At 39.5% G+C, this 20,089-nt stretch overlaps 1 protein-coding gene across 1 annotated transcript in view; it reads left to right on the top strand.

Annotated features, from left to right (window-relative positions):
• USF3 (upstream transcription factor family member 3) overlaps nt 1–20,089 on the top strand; it is an 869,396-nt gene that overhangs the window by 15,892 nt on the left and 833,415 nt on the right. The window contains exon 6 of the mRNA XM_049785845.1: nt 1–6,927. This exon is cut by the window's left edge and continues 96 nt beyond it. Coding sequence (XP_049641802.1) covers nt 1–6,350 — 6,350 coding nt within the window. The 3' untranslated portion in view covers nt 6,351–6,927. The remainder of the gene's footprint in view (nt 6,928–20,089) is intronic.

The following is a 20,089-nucleotide window of genomic DNA, read 5'->3' on the forward strand; positions in this document are numbered from 1 at the left end:
ATGATGACCCCACAATCCACTGGAAAGGAAATCTTAAAAACTCAAAGGTTTCTGTTGTTATTCCCAGTGACCAAGTTCAAAAAAATATCATCGTTTATTCCAACGGGAGTCAGCCTGGTGGAAACAGTCAGGGGACAGCTGTTCAGGGGATAACCTTTAATGTTGGTCATAATTTACAAAAGCAAACTGCCAATGTGGTACCAGTCCAGAGGACTTGCAATCTTGTGACTCCTGTGTCTATTTCTGGAGTTTACCCTTCCGAAAACAAGCCATGGCATCAAACCACAGTTTCTGCATTGGCTGCCAACCAGCCTGTTCCTCTTTGTCTTCCTGCCACCATTTCTGCTCAAAATATTCTCGACATTTCCACCTCTGAAAGTGAATTGAGTATGCTTGGTGCCACCAGTGGCTCACTAATCACCGTCCCTGCTGGGCCTGAGACTCACCAACATCATTCTTTACCAACATGTCCAAATGATGAAAATTCTTCTGAAAATAAGAACGGGCAAGCTAGCCTGAGATTATTAAAAAAGACAGCCCCCTGTGCCACTAGCATCCCCTCTAGCTCCTGCTCCTCTGAAGTTGCCACTACAGTGTCCCATGGAAATAAGTCCTCAATGACCACACAAGATCTCAGAAATGATTTTCAAACCACCTTTGTTGTTTCAGTCACTACCACAGCCTGTTCCCAGCCCCCGAGATCTGCAGGCGAGTCTTTTTCAGCAAGCATTAACAAGGGTGGAGACTCCACAAGTATTACTGCAGTCGTTGCACCATCTACCCTTGCAGGAGAGAAGACCACCAGTCCTGCAAGCACTCTTTCTGCAACTTCTTTGGACAGTGGTTGGTCTCTCACTTGTTCTTTGCCTTCTTCAGCAGTTAGCACTTCAGATTTGAAAAACATTAATAGCCTTACCCGAATTTCCTCAGCTGGCAACACACAGACAACTTGGACTACTTTGCAACTGGCAGGAAACACTATTCAGCCCTTAAGCCAGACTCCATCTACTGTTGTGACACCAGTATTAAATGAGTCTGGCACTTGCCTCGCCACAAGCAACCATAGTCGACACATGACTACAGGAATCAACTTGAACACTTCCTTTCCAGCAAATGCACGGACAGTTGAGCAGGTAGTTGTAACCTTGCCTTCGTGTCCATCTTTACCAGTGCAGCAGCCACTAATTGCCCAGCCACAAGTTAAATCTCAGCCACCAAAAAATATCCTTCCATTGAATTCAGCAATGCAGGTGATTCAGATGGCCCAGCCAGTTGGACCAGCCGTTAATGCAGCTACAGCAAATCAAAATGTTATTATTCTTCAGCCACCCAGCACCACCCCATGCCCAACAGTGATGAGGGCAGAAGTTCCTAACCAAACAGTGGGTCAACAGATAGTAATAATACAGGCAGCTAATCAGAATCCTTTGCCACTCCTATCTGCACCACCAACTGGTTCTGTTCGACTCCCTGTCAATGGAGCTAGTGCTATAATAGGATCTAATAATTCAGTGCAAAATGTTTCAACCCCACAGACTTTTGGAGGAAAGCATCTTGTTCACATATTACCAAGACCTTCATCCTTATCAACATCTAATTCAACACCAACTTATTCTGTTACCATGTCAAACCAACAGCAGCCTCAAACCATTTCTTTAAATGGACAGCTCTTTGCTCTGCAGCCTGTGATATCTTCAGCAGGAACTACAAATCAAACCCCTATGCAAATCATTCAACCCACCACCAGCGAAGATCCAAATACCAATGTTGCCCTGAATACATTTGGGGCTTTAGCCAGCCTCAATCAAAGCATATCACAGATGGCTGGGCAAAGTTGTGTACAGTTATCTATTAGTCAGCCTGCCAACCCTCAAACTGCTGCAAATAGTCAAGCCACCCCAGCTAACTGTGGTACATTAACTACTGTAGCATCTCCTATAATGACAACTGATAATTCAGCCACACTACCCAGTAATTGTCACCTAGTAACTCCCCCTTCGGTGAATACTGTGGCTTCTTTGTCTAACATGAAGTCCAAAAGGTTGAATAAGAAGCCAGGTGCCAAGAAACAGTTAACCCCCTGCAAGCCAGCATGTCCCCTGAATTCGGTCAAAGAAGTGGGTAAGTTAGACTGCCCTACCACTGAAGGCTCAGCAGAGCCACCATGCAGTAGCGATGGACTGCTGGAAAGCCTGCCTGTTGTATTGCCACCTGTTTCTGCGTCACAGGCAAATAGCACAAATGTTTCTGAGTCACACTCTTTGGGTGTTCTACATTCTGAATCAGTGATACCTGAGGCTGTATCCAGATCCAAGCCAGCAGAAGACTTTAGTTTATCCTCCCAGAAGTCTATGACAAGCGAACCTTTTGCATCAGCCCCAACTAAACCCAAAGACTCAGATACCATTTTACAAGAGACCTCTCAGGATAAGCAACCAACTGGTTCAACATTGTCAGATGCTGCCAAATCCTGCTCTTCAGCCAACATGCTGAATCCATCTCCAAGTGACCCCTGCATTTTGGTTCCTCAGGTTCCTGGCTTGTCATCTACCACAAGCAAGACAAGTTCTGATTGTGTTTCTGAGGTAGAAATTATTGCTGAACCTTGCAGAACTGAGCAAGATTCATCAGATACAATGCAAACCACAAGTCTATTGAAGGGGCAGGGTTTAACTGCACTGCTTTCTGGTCTTGCTAAAGAAAAAGACCCTCAGAAATCTTCGTTATCAGTTCAGGTGGATCATCCTGAATTTTCTTCAGAAAGTTCTAAAATAGTCGATTCTAGTGTTGATTTACATCCCAAACAGGAGGAGCTATTATTGATGACCAGTGATGAAAGGGATCCAGGACAGCATCATTCCTGCCTCCCTGATCAGGAGATTATTAATGGCTCTTTGCTCACCAGTAGACAAGCTGATTCTCCCATGTCAACCAGCTCTGGCAGTAGCCGGAGCTTCTCAGTTGCATCCATGCTTCCTGAAACTGTGAGAGATGATGTGACCAGCAGTGCAACAACTAACACATGTGACAGCTGTACCTTCGTAGAACAAACAGATATTGTTGCTCTTGCAGCACGAGCTATTTTTGACCAGGAGAACCTCGAGAAGGGAAGGTCTGGCATTCAAGCTGATATAAGAGCAGTTACTACAAAGCCTTCTGAAGCTACATCTTTAGAGGAAGAGCAGTCTTTCAAAGCACAAATCTCTAAAGATAATGGCTCAACACAGGCAGAAGTGACAACAAATGAATTTAATTCCCAGGACTCAATGGAAGCAGCTGTGGAGAGACCCCTTGAGAAACCAAGTTGTTCAGTAGGAATTAAAACATCAAATGCCTCTTTACAGGGCTCAGTTTCTCAGCCACCAAGCATCACCAGTTTAAGCGTAAATAATCTTATTCATCAGAGCAGTATCAGCCATCCCCTTGTCAGCTGTGCTGGTTTATCCCAAACTTCAGAGCAAACAGCCAGTCCAGCAACTGTTAATCTGACTGTTTCTTCTAACTCCTATGGTAGTCAGGCCTCAGGTTCCTCTCTGATGACAGAATATTCCCAAGAACAGGTCACCACCATGTCTGGCACCATATCGAATTCACAGATGCAGGAGCCACTCCTAAAGCCTAGTCATGAAAGCCGTAAAGACTCTGCTAAGCGTGCTGTCCAAGATGACCTTTTACTGTCTTCAGCTAAACGACAAAAGCATTGTCAGCCAGCTCCCCTCAGTCTTGAAAGTATGACCCTGATGAACCAACCTTCAGACAGTATTTCTGATCAAACACAAATGATGGTTCCACAGATCCCTCCAAATTCTTCAAACTCCACTGTGCCTGTTAGCAACCCAGCCCATGGAGATGGCCTTACACGATTATTTCCACCTAGTAACAGCTTTGTGGCCTCTACATTGAGGCAAACTGAAGTGCAGTGCGGTTCCCAGCCTTCAGTTGCTGAGCAGCAGCAGAATCAGAGCAGTCAACATCTACAAGCCCTGCAACAACATGTTCCAGCTCACCTTCACAGTAACCATCTCTACTTAAAGCAGCAGCAACAAGCAGGGCAGTTAAGAGAGAGGCATCACTTATATCAGTTGCAACATCACGTATCTCACACGGAGAGCTCTGTCCACTCTCAACCCCATAATGTCCACCAACAGAGAACTCTGCAACAGGAGGTTCAGATGCAAAAGAAAAGGAATCTTGTTCAGGGTACACCAACCTCGCAGCATCCCTTACAACCAAAGCACCATGGTACCGACCAGCCTCGACCCAAGAGTGGCCAGCCCCATCCACACCATCAGCAGCTGCAGCAGCAGCTGCAGCAACACTTTGGAAGTTCCCAACCTGAGAAGACTTGTGAAAACCCTTCAGCTAGCCGTAGCCACCATAACCACCCCCAAAATCATCTTAATCAAGATATTATGCACCAGCAGCAGGAAGTTGGAAGCAGGCAGCAAGGTTCAGGGGTTTCCTCTGAACACATTTCTGGCCATAACCCAATGCAGAGACTTTTAACTTCTAGAGGCTTAGAGCAGCAAATGGTATCCCAATCAAGTATTGTGACTAGGCCTTCAGATATGTCCTGCACTCCACACCGGCCAGAGAGAAATAGAGTTTCAAGCTACTCTGCTGAGGCACTTATTGGAAAGACATCTTCTAATTCAGAGCAGAGAATGGGCATATCGATTCAGGGAGCCAGAGTTTCAGAGCAGCTTGAAATGAGAAGCTATCTTGATGTTCCTAGAAATAAGAGTTTGACCATTCATAATATGCAGGGACGTGTGGACCACACTGTTCCCACAGACATCCGCCTCTCTGATTGTCAGACATTTAAAGCAGGTGGAGTCAGTCAGCAGCCTCCAAGTAATTTTGATGTTCAATCTTCAAGAAACAATGAAATAGTCAATCCTGTGTCATCGTTGAGGAGTATGCAATCTCAGGCTTTTCGAATTAGTCAAAACCCTGGCCCACCGCCAATCGATCGTCAAAAGAGATTACCTTATCCCTCTGTTCAGAGCATACCAACTGGAAACGCTCTCCCCACAAGGGACAGTGAAAATACATGTCACCAAAGTTTCATGCAGAGTTTACTTGCACCACACCTTGGTGATCAAGTCATTGGGAGCCAGAGGTCACTCTCAGAACACCAAAGGAATACGCAGTGTGGCCCATCCTCTGCAATTGAATATAATTGTCCCTCATCTCATGAAAGTGTCCATATTAGAAGAGAAAGTGAGAGTCAGACTAGGGAAAGTTGTGACATGTCCCTAGGTGCAATGAACACCAGAAACAGCACTTTGAATATTCCTTTTTCGAGTCCCTCTTCATCAGGAGATATTCAAGGTCGGAACACAAGTCCCAATGTTTCTGTACAGAAATCCAATCCCATGAGAATTACTGACAGTCATGGGACAAAGGGCCTAATGAACCCTCCAGTCACAACCAACATGCATGGCATTGCAAGGCCAGCTCTGCCTCACCCTTCTGTGTCTCACGGAAATGCTGATCAAGGTCCCCCTGTACGCCAGACTAATTCTTCGGTTCCCCAGCGATCAAGGCATCCCTTGCAAGATAGCAGTGCTTCCAAAATTCGCCAACCTGAAAGGAGTCGTTCTGGAAACCAAAGACATACTAATGTCTTTGATCCTAGTCTTCCTCATCTTCCTCTGTCTACTAGTGGTAGTATGATTCTTGGACGTCAGCAGCCTACCACTGAGAAGAGAGGAAGTATTGTTCGTTTCATGCCTGATAGCCCACAAGTCCCTAATGAAAACTCAGCTCCTGACCAGCATACACTGTCACAAAATTTTGGTTTTCCTTTTATTCCTGAGGGCGGCATGAATCCACCAATCAATGCTAATACTTCTTTCATTCCACAGGTTACTCAGTCTAGTGCCACTCGAACTCCAGCTCTCATCCCTGTAGACCCCCAAAATTCTTTACCTTCTTTCTACCCCCCATACTCCCCTGCTCATCCTACACTGTCCAATGATATTTCAATCCCCTATTTTTCAAACCAAATGTTCTCAAATCCTAGCACTGAGAAGGTAAACAGTGGAAGTTTAAATAACAGGTTTGGTTCAATTTTATCTCCTCCAAGACCTGTTGGTTTTGCTCAACCAAGCTTTCCTCTTCTCCCTGACATGCCACCAATGCACATGACCAACTCTCACTTATCTAATTTTAACATGACATCTTTATTTCCAGAAATAGCTACAGCTCTTCCTGATGGCTCAGCAATGTCACCTTTGCTTACAATAGCAAACTCTTCTGCTTCTGACTCTTCCAAGCAGTCCTCAAACAGACCTGCCCACAACATAAGCCATATTTTAGGTCACGATTGCAGTTCAGCTGTTTAAATACCGATAGACTAAACATAAATATAATGGGTGATATTACCAGTGCATTTTTGTGCATTTGCACACACATATGTAGGAGAGAGAGTGTGTGTGTGTATGTCTGTTGTCTATGTAATCAATTTTCAGTTACCTTCTGAAGGTAGGGAAACCTTGTCAGAGATTATGGAACTCTAATGGGTTGTCAGAAGAAATTACCCTTCATTGGTTACTGTATGGTGTGCTTAAAATTTTGTTTTCATTTTCAAGTTTGACTTTGTAATATTATATTCCCTGAATTTTAATCATTTTAAACTTGGGAGAGAGTATCATGGTGTATGCTGGTGAATAGGAAGGAAACTAGGTTTTAAACTTGATTGTTCATAATTTGTGAAGTAGATAGTTGAGTTGCTGTCCAAAAATACAGCTTGCTGTAACACATTGGCTGATAATCAAGTAATGGCTAATGCCAATGCGTATAACATTTTTTCACTTATGGAAAGTATTAAATTAATATTGAATTGAACTCCCATGAGTAAAGTCAAGCAGGCAGGAAATAAATGAGTAGTTTAATCAGCTTTTATTCCAAACTTTGATTTAGGTAGAGAATTTTCTATTAACTTTAATAATTAATAGATTATCTTAATTTCATGTCTTGTTCTTCAAATTAGAGATCCAGGTTACTTTTCAGTGTGCCAAGATCCTTTAAAGTGAAAATCTTCTTGAAGAGTTAGCCTTAAAAACAGAAAGCTGAACGGTCACTCTTGACTTTGCTCTTGTATTTGGCATCTGTCCCTAAGGATAAAGGCAGTTGTATTGTGGAGGTTTTTGCATGTGTTCAGTTAAAAATAGTTTCATTAATTGACTTTTGTCTTGCTATTCACTCTTCTCTTTATTTGATCTTGAAGTAAATCCCTTATACTTGTGTAATAATTAAAAATGACTTTATTTGAGCCTTTTAAAATATTTCTGAGCAGAATCTGGTATTTTGGTATTTTCATCAACTGACTCAATTTTATTTTATTTCATTAAATGATATTTATATTTTAATGCCATTTTATACTACATTATTATGCTTAATTATAAAATTATAATAAGATGATACACTTGTTGATTTTTTTTCTTATGCTAGAAATGAAATGGTGCTTCAAATAGTGTTCTTATATTTATATCCATGTGTGTGAGTGCATTAGTACACAGATACAAATTTTCAAGTATAAACTGGTCCTTCAGACATAGGCTTGCCATCTAAAGTGGGAAATTGAGACCTGAATTCATTTACTAAATTTTAGAAACAGAGCAACAAAAAGTTCAAAACAGGAAGATGATTATATATCTGAGTATTAAACCCATTCTTTTTGTTGTTATATTCTGTCCAAAATAAAATGTAGTGGGAGAGATATAAATTGTTTCGTCTGCTCTGTTATGGAAGTAAGCTCAAGGGTCAACATTTTATTTATTAAGGTCTAATTAAAAGACCCTCTAATAAGGTTTGTTCAGAGCAGTTAACTCCAACAAATACCTCTTCTAAAGGCCCAGAAAATGGGTCGTATGTGCCTCTTCAACTGTTCTTACCAAACTTCACTATTATTCCTTCCTGTCACTGACTAAAGCAGGGGATTTAGGGATGTGAATATTGTAAAAAAATAAATAAATATCTTCTTCAAAATGTTCATGAGATGAATAGAAAACTTTATGAATAAATCACTTAAGCAAGACAACAGATAAATATGTTAAAACTTTTAATTGGGAAAAGTGAGGGTTTTTTTTTGAGATTTTTTTTATTGGTTTTTAATCTAAATGTTAAGTTTTAATATTTCAAGTTTTCCATTGTACTTGAAAGGTTCAATTGGTGACAATTTCCAGGACAGTTCTCAATGTGTTAAGTTAATGTGTTCATTGGTTCAGTGTGTTTGTTTTAGTTCACTTTCTGTCCCTTTCTCTTCTCTATTGTGGAGTCCCCCTCCTACTCTGCCTCTCACATGAACGCACTTGTGCACATATACACATATTGAATTCTGAAGAACTGTGGGCTATTAGATATAATTGTAACGAAGTGACAGACTAAGGGAAAGTAGTTCAATTTAAACAGTACAATGGAAAGGCTTCAAAAATTATTCCTGTCAGATATTTATTTTATTGTATTGATGATATCTTCTTCTCAGCTCTGTTCAGAGATAGCATCTGTGTTTCTTACAACTTTCATCACAAGAATATTATTACATTTTATCCCACATGTGTCTTTACCACATAAAAAACTTAATGGGCTAAGGAAAAAAGTGGCGATCTGCAAATAAAGCTTTGGCTTACATATAGTTCTAATTATCATCTGTAATATGAATTAAAGATCATTTTATTGTGTACTCAAATCTGAAAATGTTCAGAGATATGATTATTTAGGTGAATATTCACATAAATTAAGATTTAGCAGTAGTAACTTTTTGATAATTAAGTATATGATTTGGGTGGGAATTTATATTTAATATTTATCAATATGAATACAATTTTTGGCAGAGGAAGCAGAAAAGTCACTTGATTATGATAAATTTAATGTTTTTCTTGCTAATATATGATTATAAAAAGTAAAATAATTTCCAAAAATAATTTTTTTGGTATTTGGGCCACATCAGTGATGCTCAGGGGTTACTCCTGGCTATGCGCTCAGAAATCACTTCTGACTTGGAGGACCATATGGGACACCGGGGATTGAACCCCAGGTCTGTCCTGGGCAGCCACGTACAAGGCAAACGCCCTACAGCTGTGCTATCACTACGCCCCCCCCCAATAGTTTTGATAATTTATGGATAGGCATAAACGTAAGTCTGAGTCAGACATGAGTTTCTCGTTTTCATTTCTCTTTTTGATGTTCCTTTCAACCCCTGCGATTGAGGATCAAACCTAATAATTCTCACCGTAAACTTATGTATTCCCAGGCCCCTTTTAATGCTTTTGATCACATTCTGTTCCAGAAACTGAATAATTCCTTAACAGGTAACACAGTAACTTCTTTTTGTTTGGTTTGGTTTTGATTTGATTTTGGGTCACATATGGTGGCGCTCGGGTTACTCCTGGCTCTGTGCTCAGAAGTCACTCCTGGCAAGCTCGGGGGACCATATGGGATGCTGGGATTCCAATCGGGGTCCTTCCTGTGTTGGCCACGTGCAAGGCAAATGCCTTACAGCTGGTGCTATTGCTCCGGCCCTGAACACAGTAGCTTCTAATGAAATGAAAAACATTATTTCTCATTGTGTATAATTTTTTTTATTTTTGGACCACACATCCCTGGATGGGCATCTCCTGCCTCTGAGCTGAAGAGACCATGTACTAGGGAATGAACCAGCTCCCTAGCCCTTTGAGCCATTTTGCTGGTCCATCATATATAAAAATGTTAAGTGACAATTATGGATAAAGAAATAGATGTTTTTTCAGTTGGCATGTGCAGGTTGTTTGGGGGAAGTATTTTGTGCCACTTCCACAAATTTATTTTAATTTTTAATGTAGGCCCTTTAAGTGTTGGCAGCGTTTTTCTAAGGAGTGAGAATTACACAGTGATCATGCTTTACTTATAAAACTTAATGAATCAGAAGTGTGGAAAGACACAAAGAAAAAATAAACCTTTATGGCAATTTTTATTCATAGGGTAAACGACAATGAGGATCAACATTATAATGACCCTTTGGGGGGGGCACACCCGGTGATGCTCAGGGGTTACACCTGGCTATTTGCTCAGAAATCGCTCCTGGCTTGAGGGACCAGATGGGATGCCTCAGCCAAGTGCAAGGCAATTGCCCTACTGCTGTGCTATTGATCCAGCCCCTAATGACCCTTTTTTTAATGCAAGATTATTTAGGAATTTTAAAGATAATTCATTTGCCTCGCCCTTGTCTTCTTTTTTTTTGGGGGGGGGGGCCACACCCAGTGACGCTCAGGGGTTACTCCTGGCTATGCGCTCAGAAGTCGCTCCTGGCTTGGGGGACCATATGGGACACCGGGGGATCGAACCGCGGTCCGTCCTAGGCTAGCGCTGGCAAGGCAGGCACCTTACCTCTAGCGCCACCGCCCGGCCCCATCGCCCTTGTCTTCTAACATTAGCTATTTCACAGGAGAGGCTAGAATGTATCCTCTTAAAAATGTGGAAATGAATTTTAATTTGTAAAATTTTTTAAAAGATTGAAAAAGGGTAAGGATTTAGGAATATATGCATGTTCTTAGGATTATCATTTTTTGATAACTCAGCACTCACATTCAGCTGTCTCTCCAAATAGGCAACTAGGAAGTTGGCCTCCTTTGCCTTGAAATACTTACTGGACCTACCATCAGTGTGTGGTAGTGGGTTACACTCCAAAAATCACTCCCAGTTCCTGACTTGGGAAACCACTGTATGTCCTATTCGATTAAGGTGTAACAAGAATTTTTTGAAACTAGTTCCAAATTGATTTGAAATTCTTAATGTGCCATACAGCTCCATTTTTTGTTTGAAGGGGGGCTCACAGTGGTTCTCATGCCTTGAGGCTTCATTTGTTGGTACTTGGGAAGCCTGATAGAGTCAGGGAGTGCGCCCAGGGCTCTCTGCATGCCAAGAATGAGCCCATCCCTTTGCTATCTGACAAGATAAGTCCAGTCCATTTTTTTCTTCAAACAAGGATCAAAAATGTAAGGCATGTCCTCTACCAATGAAATACAGCCCAGCCTTTGTTCCTGATTTTAATGAACTTAGTTTTTCCCCCGTGAATGAATGAAGAAAGGGCAAAAGTAGTCCTTAAGGTGATTGTGAATTGAAATCCTTGGGAACCTAGAAGTTATTTAGTTCTGTTGTCTATATGTTATTTTTGGGGGGGATCATCTCCTATGGCTGTGTGTGTGTGCTCAGAGGGCAAAAGTCATAGCCAGATAAATTAGTGTGAAGTTAATCTGTGAGTGAGAATTTTATTATGCCCATATGTAAATCAAAGGCAAATTAGAAGGACACTTTTTTCTAAAGACACTTTTTTGGTTGAATGCTGCCATTTCTTTCCCTAGAGTACAATAGAAAGAAGTTTTGCTTTGTTTATTTCTATCTTAACCTATTGAAAATCTCTGCATTCTACACTTCCCATGTGAATCCCAGAGTGTTTTGTCTTTTCAGAGTCTGTGGTTTAGATTGAGACTTTAAGATGCACTAATAAGAACTATTGAGGACCTTCTTGGACACAGAACTTCAGTTCTACCCACATGCCTCGACCCTAGTACTGCACTTTACCCAAAACTGTGCCTCTGGTCCTAAGACCAGCCATTGGGACATAATTACTCACCCTGTCTGTTATATCAAAAGACCAGCTAGGATGGTACATGCTATGTAATCCAACACCTGGAAGACAAGTACAGCTAATGTTTCTCACTATTGCCTTACCATTCTCTGAGCCATCTTTAATGCTGATCTTGTATAAAAAACTTACTAGTTAGAAGCAAAACTTCTTTTTATCTCAGAGTTTGTATGTGGGGGTCATTAAATGTCCTTATTTCTAGATTTGCACAAACTCAACTATAATATTTTTCTGTCACAGAAGAAAAGTTCAGATGCTTCACAGACATGAGCCAATAGGTTTAAAAATATTAAACGTAATATCTAAGTGAATGTTATTTCAGATGGCTGCATAATCAGCTACTAAGATTTTACAAGTCAGAAGACAGCTCTCCTTTGTAATTTACCACTTTTTTTTTTTAAAAGATGATCATTACTTTTTGGGGCTCCGTTACGTGTTTAGCTATAATAAGTCATACGAACTTGACATTTAGTTCATCTCAATCCCTACAACTCTTCTCAATCTGTTTCCCTGTCCCCTGAGTCTTAAAATCATTTTTCATCTGTGAGCCCATTGGGGCACTGAACTTGACTATATTGTTAACATTTAAGGAGAGTTTAACTATTGATTTTTCAAGAAGGGACCAGACAGTGTTTTTTAAAATGCTGCAGTTATTACTGTGAAGAAAAGACTTGCTTTCCTTTTCACCAGGCCATATATATGTATTTATACATATATACATATATGTATAGAGAGATATATTCATTTATGTAAAATAGGTGGGAAAACAGCATTATTTACCAACTTAAAGATCCACTGAATGAAGAGCTTATTGTAAGGAAGCCACCGATTTAAAACAACTGTAGTGTTTTCATATGTAATATTTGTATCTATACTTATGCCAGCAATGTCAGCTGTGCACAGTGTCCTATTACTGTAAATCACCTGGTTTATAATTCTAATGGGAACTAATTTTTTTGTAATGAAATCCAGAGCAGATATGTATAAATAAGATCAGGATTGTCCTACAATTGTAAATAAGAATAGGTCCTGTTTATTTTGACATCTTTTTACAAATGCATTGTATTAGGGTGTGAATATTCTGAACCATGCTCTTGTTTAAAGTTTTGAAATTTTTATTGGTAAATGTAACATTTTATTGGTTGTAATAATTATTTGTATAGCTATGAATATAGTATTTTATTTAAGAAAATAAACTTTGCACTTTTGCATTGTGAATAGTTTCATTGTCTTCCATGATCATTTCACGTGCCATTTAAAACTTGGTAAAAATAAATAAATAAAAAGACAAATCAAGGGGCCAGAAAGATAATACAGAGCCTGCCAGGAGTTTTTTTCTGATTCAGAACCAGAAGTAACTCCTGAGCATTTGCGCACTCCCCCCAAAAAAGACTGAGCACACATACTGAGTTTTATAGTTCAGTAGTCTTTACACTTTGCCAAAATGTCAGAAAATAGTACATACATTAGTATACGGTTTCTGGGGGTATGGTGATCCTAATCAAAGTCAACTTCAAAGTAATTAGTAAAAACTGCAATGATTTCAGCAAACTATGCCTTTCTTATTACTGTAAAAAGAAAAATTATAATTTCAGATTTGACTATTATAGAGCGATGTTATGGTATTTAAGTGCTTCTTGAGTATTTAATATGGAGGAGATAAACAGAACAATGGAAAAAGTTTTACCTTTCATAGTTATATTAGATCTTTTCTCACCAACTTGGTCAGGCCTCAGTAGCATGACATTTAATGGGATATTCAAGTTATAAAGGAATTTGTACAAGAATACCTGTAAAGTACAATATATATATTTATATTATATATATATTATATTATATAATATATATTATATTATATATAAAGTTATATATATATATTATATTATATAATATATATATTATATTATATATATTATATATAAAGTTTTAGTGCTTCAAAACATTTTGTTTAGGCTAATTTTGATAACCTACAGATACAATAGGAAATTGTAATTTAAGGCAGTGATAAACCAACTTCAAGATAATTTATTTTATTTTTGGCTTTTGATCACTACCAGCAACATTTAGGTTACTCCTGACTCTGTGCTCAGAAATCGCTCCTGGCAGGCTCGGGTTGCCATATGGGATGCTGGGATTCAAACCCAGTTCCATCCTGGGTCAGCTGCATGCAAGGTAAACGCCTAGCCACTGTGCTATCTCTCTGGCCCCTAATTTCTTTTTTTGGAGGGGGCCCACACCCGTTTGATGCTCAGGGGTTACTCCTGGCTAAGCGCTCAGAAATCTCCCCTGGCTTGGGGGGAGCATATGGGACACCGGGGGGATCGAACCGCGGTCCTTCCTTGGCTAGCGCTTGCAAGGCAGACACCTTACCTCTAGTGCCACCTCACCGGTCCCCCCTAATTTCTTTTTTAATTTTATTAACATTTTTTATTTCATCAAAGAACCATGATTTATAAAGTTATTGGTAGTTGAGTTTTAGGCATATCAACAATCCAACTGACCAGTGTTAACTCGCATCATTGGCTCCCATACTTCATCATTTCCGACATCCTGCCTGCCACTTGACAGGCACTTTACAAAGTTTGGGTTACAGCTTAGATTTTATGTTTTCAATGTTGAGTGTGCTTTGGATGTCTATTATACCATTCTCCCTCATCACAGTATAATAGAAATCCCAACCCCACATCCCCCCCATTATTTCTCTTTCTCATCTTCCTTACTGCCTTGTTTTCCTTTTCTGTCCTTTGGGGTCAAGGATGATATAGGCATCTCCAGAGCCTTTACTGCATTACATTTCCTCATTCTGTTATTCTGTATACCACAGGTAGGTGAGATCATAAACTTTAGGTAATCTCTTTTTTTCATCTTTGGGACACACCTGGTGATGACCAGGGATTACTCCTGGCTCTGTACTCTGAAATTACTCCTGACTGGCTCAGGGGATCATTTGGGATGTGGGAGATCAAACCTGGGTTGGCTGTATACAAGGCAAGCGCCCTACCCCCTGTACTGTCTCTCCAGCCCTTAAGGATGGGGTGAAGGAACTAAAAGCAGTATGTTGAATTCACCTGGATAGCTGATGATGTGGTAATTTATTTTAGTGTCACACCAAATAGTACTGGGGAATTTCCTTTTTTTGGGGGGGGTTAATTTTTGGGTCATATCTGGCAGCACTCGGGCTACTCTTGGCTCTATGCTCAGAAATCTCCCCCAGTAGGCTCAGGAGACCGTATGGGATGCCGGGATATGAACCACTGTCCTTCTGCATGCAAGGCAAACACCCTAACGCTGTGCTATCACTCCGGCCCCCAATACTAGGGAATTTCTTATAAGCAAAGAATATACTTCGGACCTTTTAGTCTTATATTCAATATGTATCGTAGTCTCTATAAAAGGTCATTCATTATAACATTGATTTGAGAAATAATGGGTTCCTGGTTAGGGAGTCATTGTGTGAAACTAACACATTCTCCCCACTGCATACATTTTCTTTAGGCACTTTCATATTCATTCTTAAAATGTATACCTGAGGGTCATTGGCATGTCCTGGTTGTGCTAGATAAGTGTGTTTTCGTCACTGTGAGTGTACCTTGCATTGTCAGAATGCTCCAATCTTGCACACCGAGCTTACGAACAGTCACCCTGAATTGGATTTGAAAATGATTGTATGCAAAATATTGATTCATGTTAGGTGAGTTTGGAGTCTTTAGAAGTTTGATAATCAGGGGCCAGAGAGATAGCATGGAGGTAAGGCATTTGCCTTGCATGCAGAAGGACGGTGATTCGAATCCCAGCATCCCATATGGTCCCCCGAGCCTGCAGGAGTGATTTCTGAGTGTAGAGCCAGGAGTAACCCTAATGCTGCCAGTTGTGATCAAAAATGAAAAATAAAATATAATGACAGGGAAAGCCCAAATCAGGTATGTACAAGGCAAGCACTCTACCCACTAGTAATATTGCTTTCATCCATATGTGAAGATTTTGAACAAAATGGCAACAAATTTAATTTAGTAATATAAAAATAGAACAGCATGACCAAAAGGATTTTATTTAAGAATGCAAAGTGGACTCACTGGATATCTTATTTGATACTTCATTTTGAACTGTTATGGTGTTTCACCTTCTTTTTTCCACTTCATCTCTCAAACCAAGGATGAGAGCCTCTAGAAGGACTTTGCCAATTGTTGGCATAGTTGATTTTTACCCCATTTTATTACTTTTCTCTTCCTCAAACAAAACCACATAACTTGAACTATCTAGTCCCACCTCCCAATTAGAGGGAGAAGTAATGGAGATACCAAGACCAAACAGTTATAAGATCACTAAATAATAAACTAAACACAGAGGGGACTACTCATTCTAGCAGCCCCTGGGGTGAGGGTGGAGGATATTGGAGGCAGGATGGGAACGGAGGTGGAGGGAGGACAATTCGGTGATGGGTATTCCCCTGATTCAATGTTAATATGTTCCTGGAATATTACTGTGAATGATATGTATTAAAAATGCTTCAATAAAAAGAAAACGTGAAAATTGTTATATCTCAAAAAAAAAAAAAGAATGCAAAGTGGAGCAGTAGCACAATAAAACCATTTTAATTCTGATGATCATTGTAGCACTATTCATAATAGCCAGAATTTGGAAACAACCCAACAGATAAACAACCCAACAGATAAAGAAACCGTGGTACATCTACACAATGGAATACTATAAAATTTGCTTATACATGGATAGATTTGGAGAGTATCAAGCTGAGTGAAATGAGTCAGGGAGAGAGACAGGCATAGAATGATCACACTGATCTGTGAGATATTATAAAACAACAAGAACTCCATAGTATGAGTAAAATACCCACAAAAAATTCAAATGATGAGTGAGAGTTTAGTTAAGAAAAAGAAGGGATTTTATTTTTTAGGGAATTGTTTTTAAAATGAGTCTTACAAAAATATTTCACTTCTCTTAGATTAAATAAACATAGGACTGGACATACTATTATGCTCTTGGAATCTTTCTTCATATACATTATTTTGATAACCTCAAGTCAGATTTCCTTTTCATAACTAACACTGTTGAAATATAAAATAGTAGAATTAAGATGGATCTTAGATGAGTGGATAAATAAACTGTGGCACATCTGTATAAGGGAATACTGAGCAGCTATTAGGAAAAATTAAGTCATGAAATTTGCTTATCCATGAGGATATGGAGAATATTGTCAAGCAAAATGAATGAGGCAGAGGGATAGATATAGAATTTGTGGGAAATATTTTAAAAATAAATGATACTATGGTAATTATATTCAGAGACAATAGAGATGAGGTCCAAAAAGGCCAATCTATGGTAGAAAGCTTCCCACCAATAATGGGAGAGAATGGAGTTAGGGCAGAGAAGGGACCATTATGACATTGATAGTTGGAAATCATCACTTTAGACAAGAACTGAGTGCTGAAAGGAGAGAAAGTGATAGGTATGATACTCCTCAGTAACAATATTGCAAACCACAATGTTAGAAAGGGGTGGAGTGGAGAAAGGAAGTAAGAGTGGGGGGAATGTTTGCTCCTTAGGCAGGCAGGGGAAAGGGCAGGAGGGAAACTAAGGACATCGGTGATGAGAAATGTGCACTGGTGAAGGGTATTGAACATTGCATGACTGAAACTCAATCATGAATAACTTTATATCTGTGGGGGGAAGCAACTGTATTATCAACAACCTTATAATCAGAGTATTTAAACATTTATTTATTCAATTAAGAAAGAGAGAAGGGACCACTATGACAACAATAGTTAGAATGATTGATGGGCCTGAGAGATAGCATGGAGGTAAGGTGCTTGCCTTGCATGCAGAAGGTCAGTGGGTGTGACCCAAAAACAAAAAACTAAAACAAAAAAAAGAGAATGATTGTTCTACTAATGGTTTTGGTTTTTGGTTTATTCATTTTGTACTTTTGTTGCTACTCCCTTATTGTTATTTGTTTCTGTTTGTCTTGTTTTTGTTTTGTTACCTTTTTCTTCTTTTTTCCCTTTGCTTTTCTAAATAGATATTTATAACACCTAGACATACTCTTCCTAGATTTTCTTTTTTTTTGTTTGCCTTTTCTTTTCTTCTCCCATATCTTTTCGTATATTTCTAATAGAACCACATTACTGGAATCACCTTGATCAGCCTCATAATTTGAGGGAGAAAAATGAATGGTATCAAGACCAGACAGTTGTATGTTCATTTGGTGGAAATAAAAAATGATCTGACTTGAATACCAAATCCAAAGTCAATGACGACAGAATCAATACCCAATCTACAACAAGCTGTACACGTGGGGAACAGTTGCAATACCATTACAGGGGGTAAAGGAGGGAGACGTGGGATTCATGCTGGGAACTGGGGTGGAGGGAGGACAACACTGGTGTTGGAAATGCCCCTCATTCATTGTCACTATGTGCCTTAAATATTACTGTGAAAGGTTTGTAATTCTCTTTGACCACAATAAAAATAAAAAAAAATGATTGCTCTAGATAAGAAATGGGAATAGAAAGGAAATAAAGTGATATGTAAGATATATCTTCAGTAACAGTGTCGCAAGGCCAAGAAGGGGAATGAGGGAGTCTGTCATAGAGTCAGTCAAGCCAGAGTAGCGGGATTGGAGGGTAACTAGGGGAAACTGGTAACAGGAAGTGAACACTGGCGGAGGAATTGGTCTTGGAATATTGTATGGCCTAACCTCAATATCAACAATTCTCTGACTCATATTTCAAGGTGATTTAATTTAAAAAAATGGCAGTGATTTTGTCATTTTAAAATAAATTCATTCAATTTTGCATAACATAGCAAAGAAAAACCCATATAGTAATGTAAACAATTAAAATTCAGCATCTAGGGGCCGGAGAGATAGCATGGAGGTAAGGCGTTTGCCTTTCATGCAGAAGGTCCGTGGTTCAAATCCCGGTGTCCCATATGGTCCCCCGTGCCTGCCAGGAGCGATTTCTGAGCATAGAGCCAGGAGTAACTCCTGAGCACTGCCGGGTGTGACCCAAAAACCAAAATAAATAAATAAAAATAAAATAAAATTTAGCATCTAGTTTTGCTTTTAAAAAATTAAAAAACGAGTCCGGACAGATAGCACAGCGGCGTTTGCCTTGCAAGCAGCCGATCCAGGACCAAAGGTGGTTGGTTCGAATCCCGGTGCCTGCCAGGAGCTATTTCTGAGCAGACAGCCAGGAGTGACCCCTGAGCACCGCCGGGTGTGGCCCAAAAACCAAAAAACAAACAAACAAACAAATTTTTATTGGTAAATGTAACATTTTATTGGTTGTAATAATTATTTGTATAGCTATGAATATAGTATTTTATTTAAGAAAATAAACTTTGCACTTTTGCATTGTGAATAGTTTCATTGTCTTCCATGATCATTTCACGTGCCATTTAAAACTTGGTAAAAATAAATAAATAAAAAGACAAATCAAGGGGCCAGAAAGATAATACAGAGCCTGCCAGGAGTTTTTTTCTGATTCAGAACCAGAAGTAACTCCTGAGCATTTGCTCACTCCCGTATGGTCCCCCGAGCCTGCCAGGAGCAATTTCTGAGCATAGAGCCAGGAGTAACCCCTGAGCGCTGCCGGGTGTGATCCCCCCCAAAAAACCCAAAAAACAAAAGAAAACAAAAACCAAAAAACACACAGTCTCCTAAACTGGAATAAGGAAAGAATATTGCTGAATCATCTTGGGCACTTTGGTGGTGATGAGGTGAGGTATTAACTATATGTCAATAATATTATAATAATTAGATTATAATAAAATTAATTATAAAAGTAAAAGTTAAATTTTACTTCTTTACAGTGAAAGTACTGATTCAAATCCATGTGATTCTTTGGAAACTTTACAGAACCTGTGAAGTCAAAAGTTATTTTTTATGATAGCGCTTATATGTGATATATCTGTATATGTTTCTATGGCATTTCCACAGATATAGAATGAAAAAGTAACTCTTTTATTGAATATGCTTTTTTAGCTGAAGAGATGACTAAAATCTAGGTTACTCAGATTTGGACACTTGGCAGATATTTTCTCAAAAGTGACTGAAATGAATCCATCATTATATCCATCACTGTGCACCCTCCAGTTCCAATAGAATTCTCCAATGTAGTAAGTGGTAACATCAATGAAATAGTGTATTTATTTATATTTATCACCATCTCTCTATTCTCTCTCTCTCTCTCTCTCTCTCTCTCTCTCTCTCTCTCTCTCTCTCTCTCTCTCTCTGTTTTTGGTCCATACCTGTAGGTGCTCAGGGGTTACTCCTGACTCTGTGCTCAGAAATTGCTCTTGGCAGGCTCAGGGGACCACATGGGATGCCAGGAATTGAACCAGGAACCATCCTGTGTTGGCTGTGTGCAAGGCAAATGCCCTACAGCTGTGCTATTGCTCTGGCCCCTCTATTTTCTGTATATCTATTTATATAGTAAATACTCT

This window comes from Suncus etruscus, chromosome 13, assembly GCF_024139225.1.
Source record: "Suncus etruscus isolate mSunEtr1 chromosome 13, mSunEtr1.pri.cur, whole genome shotgun sequence".
Lineage (NCBI taxonomy): Eukaryota > Metazoa > Chordata > Mammalia > Eulipotyphla > Soricidae > Suncus > Suncus etruscus.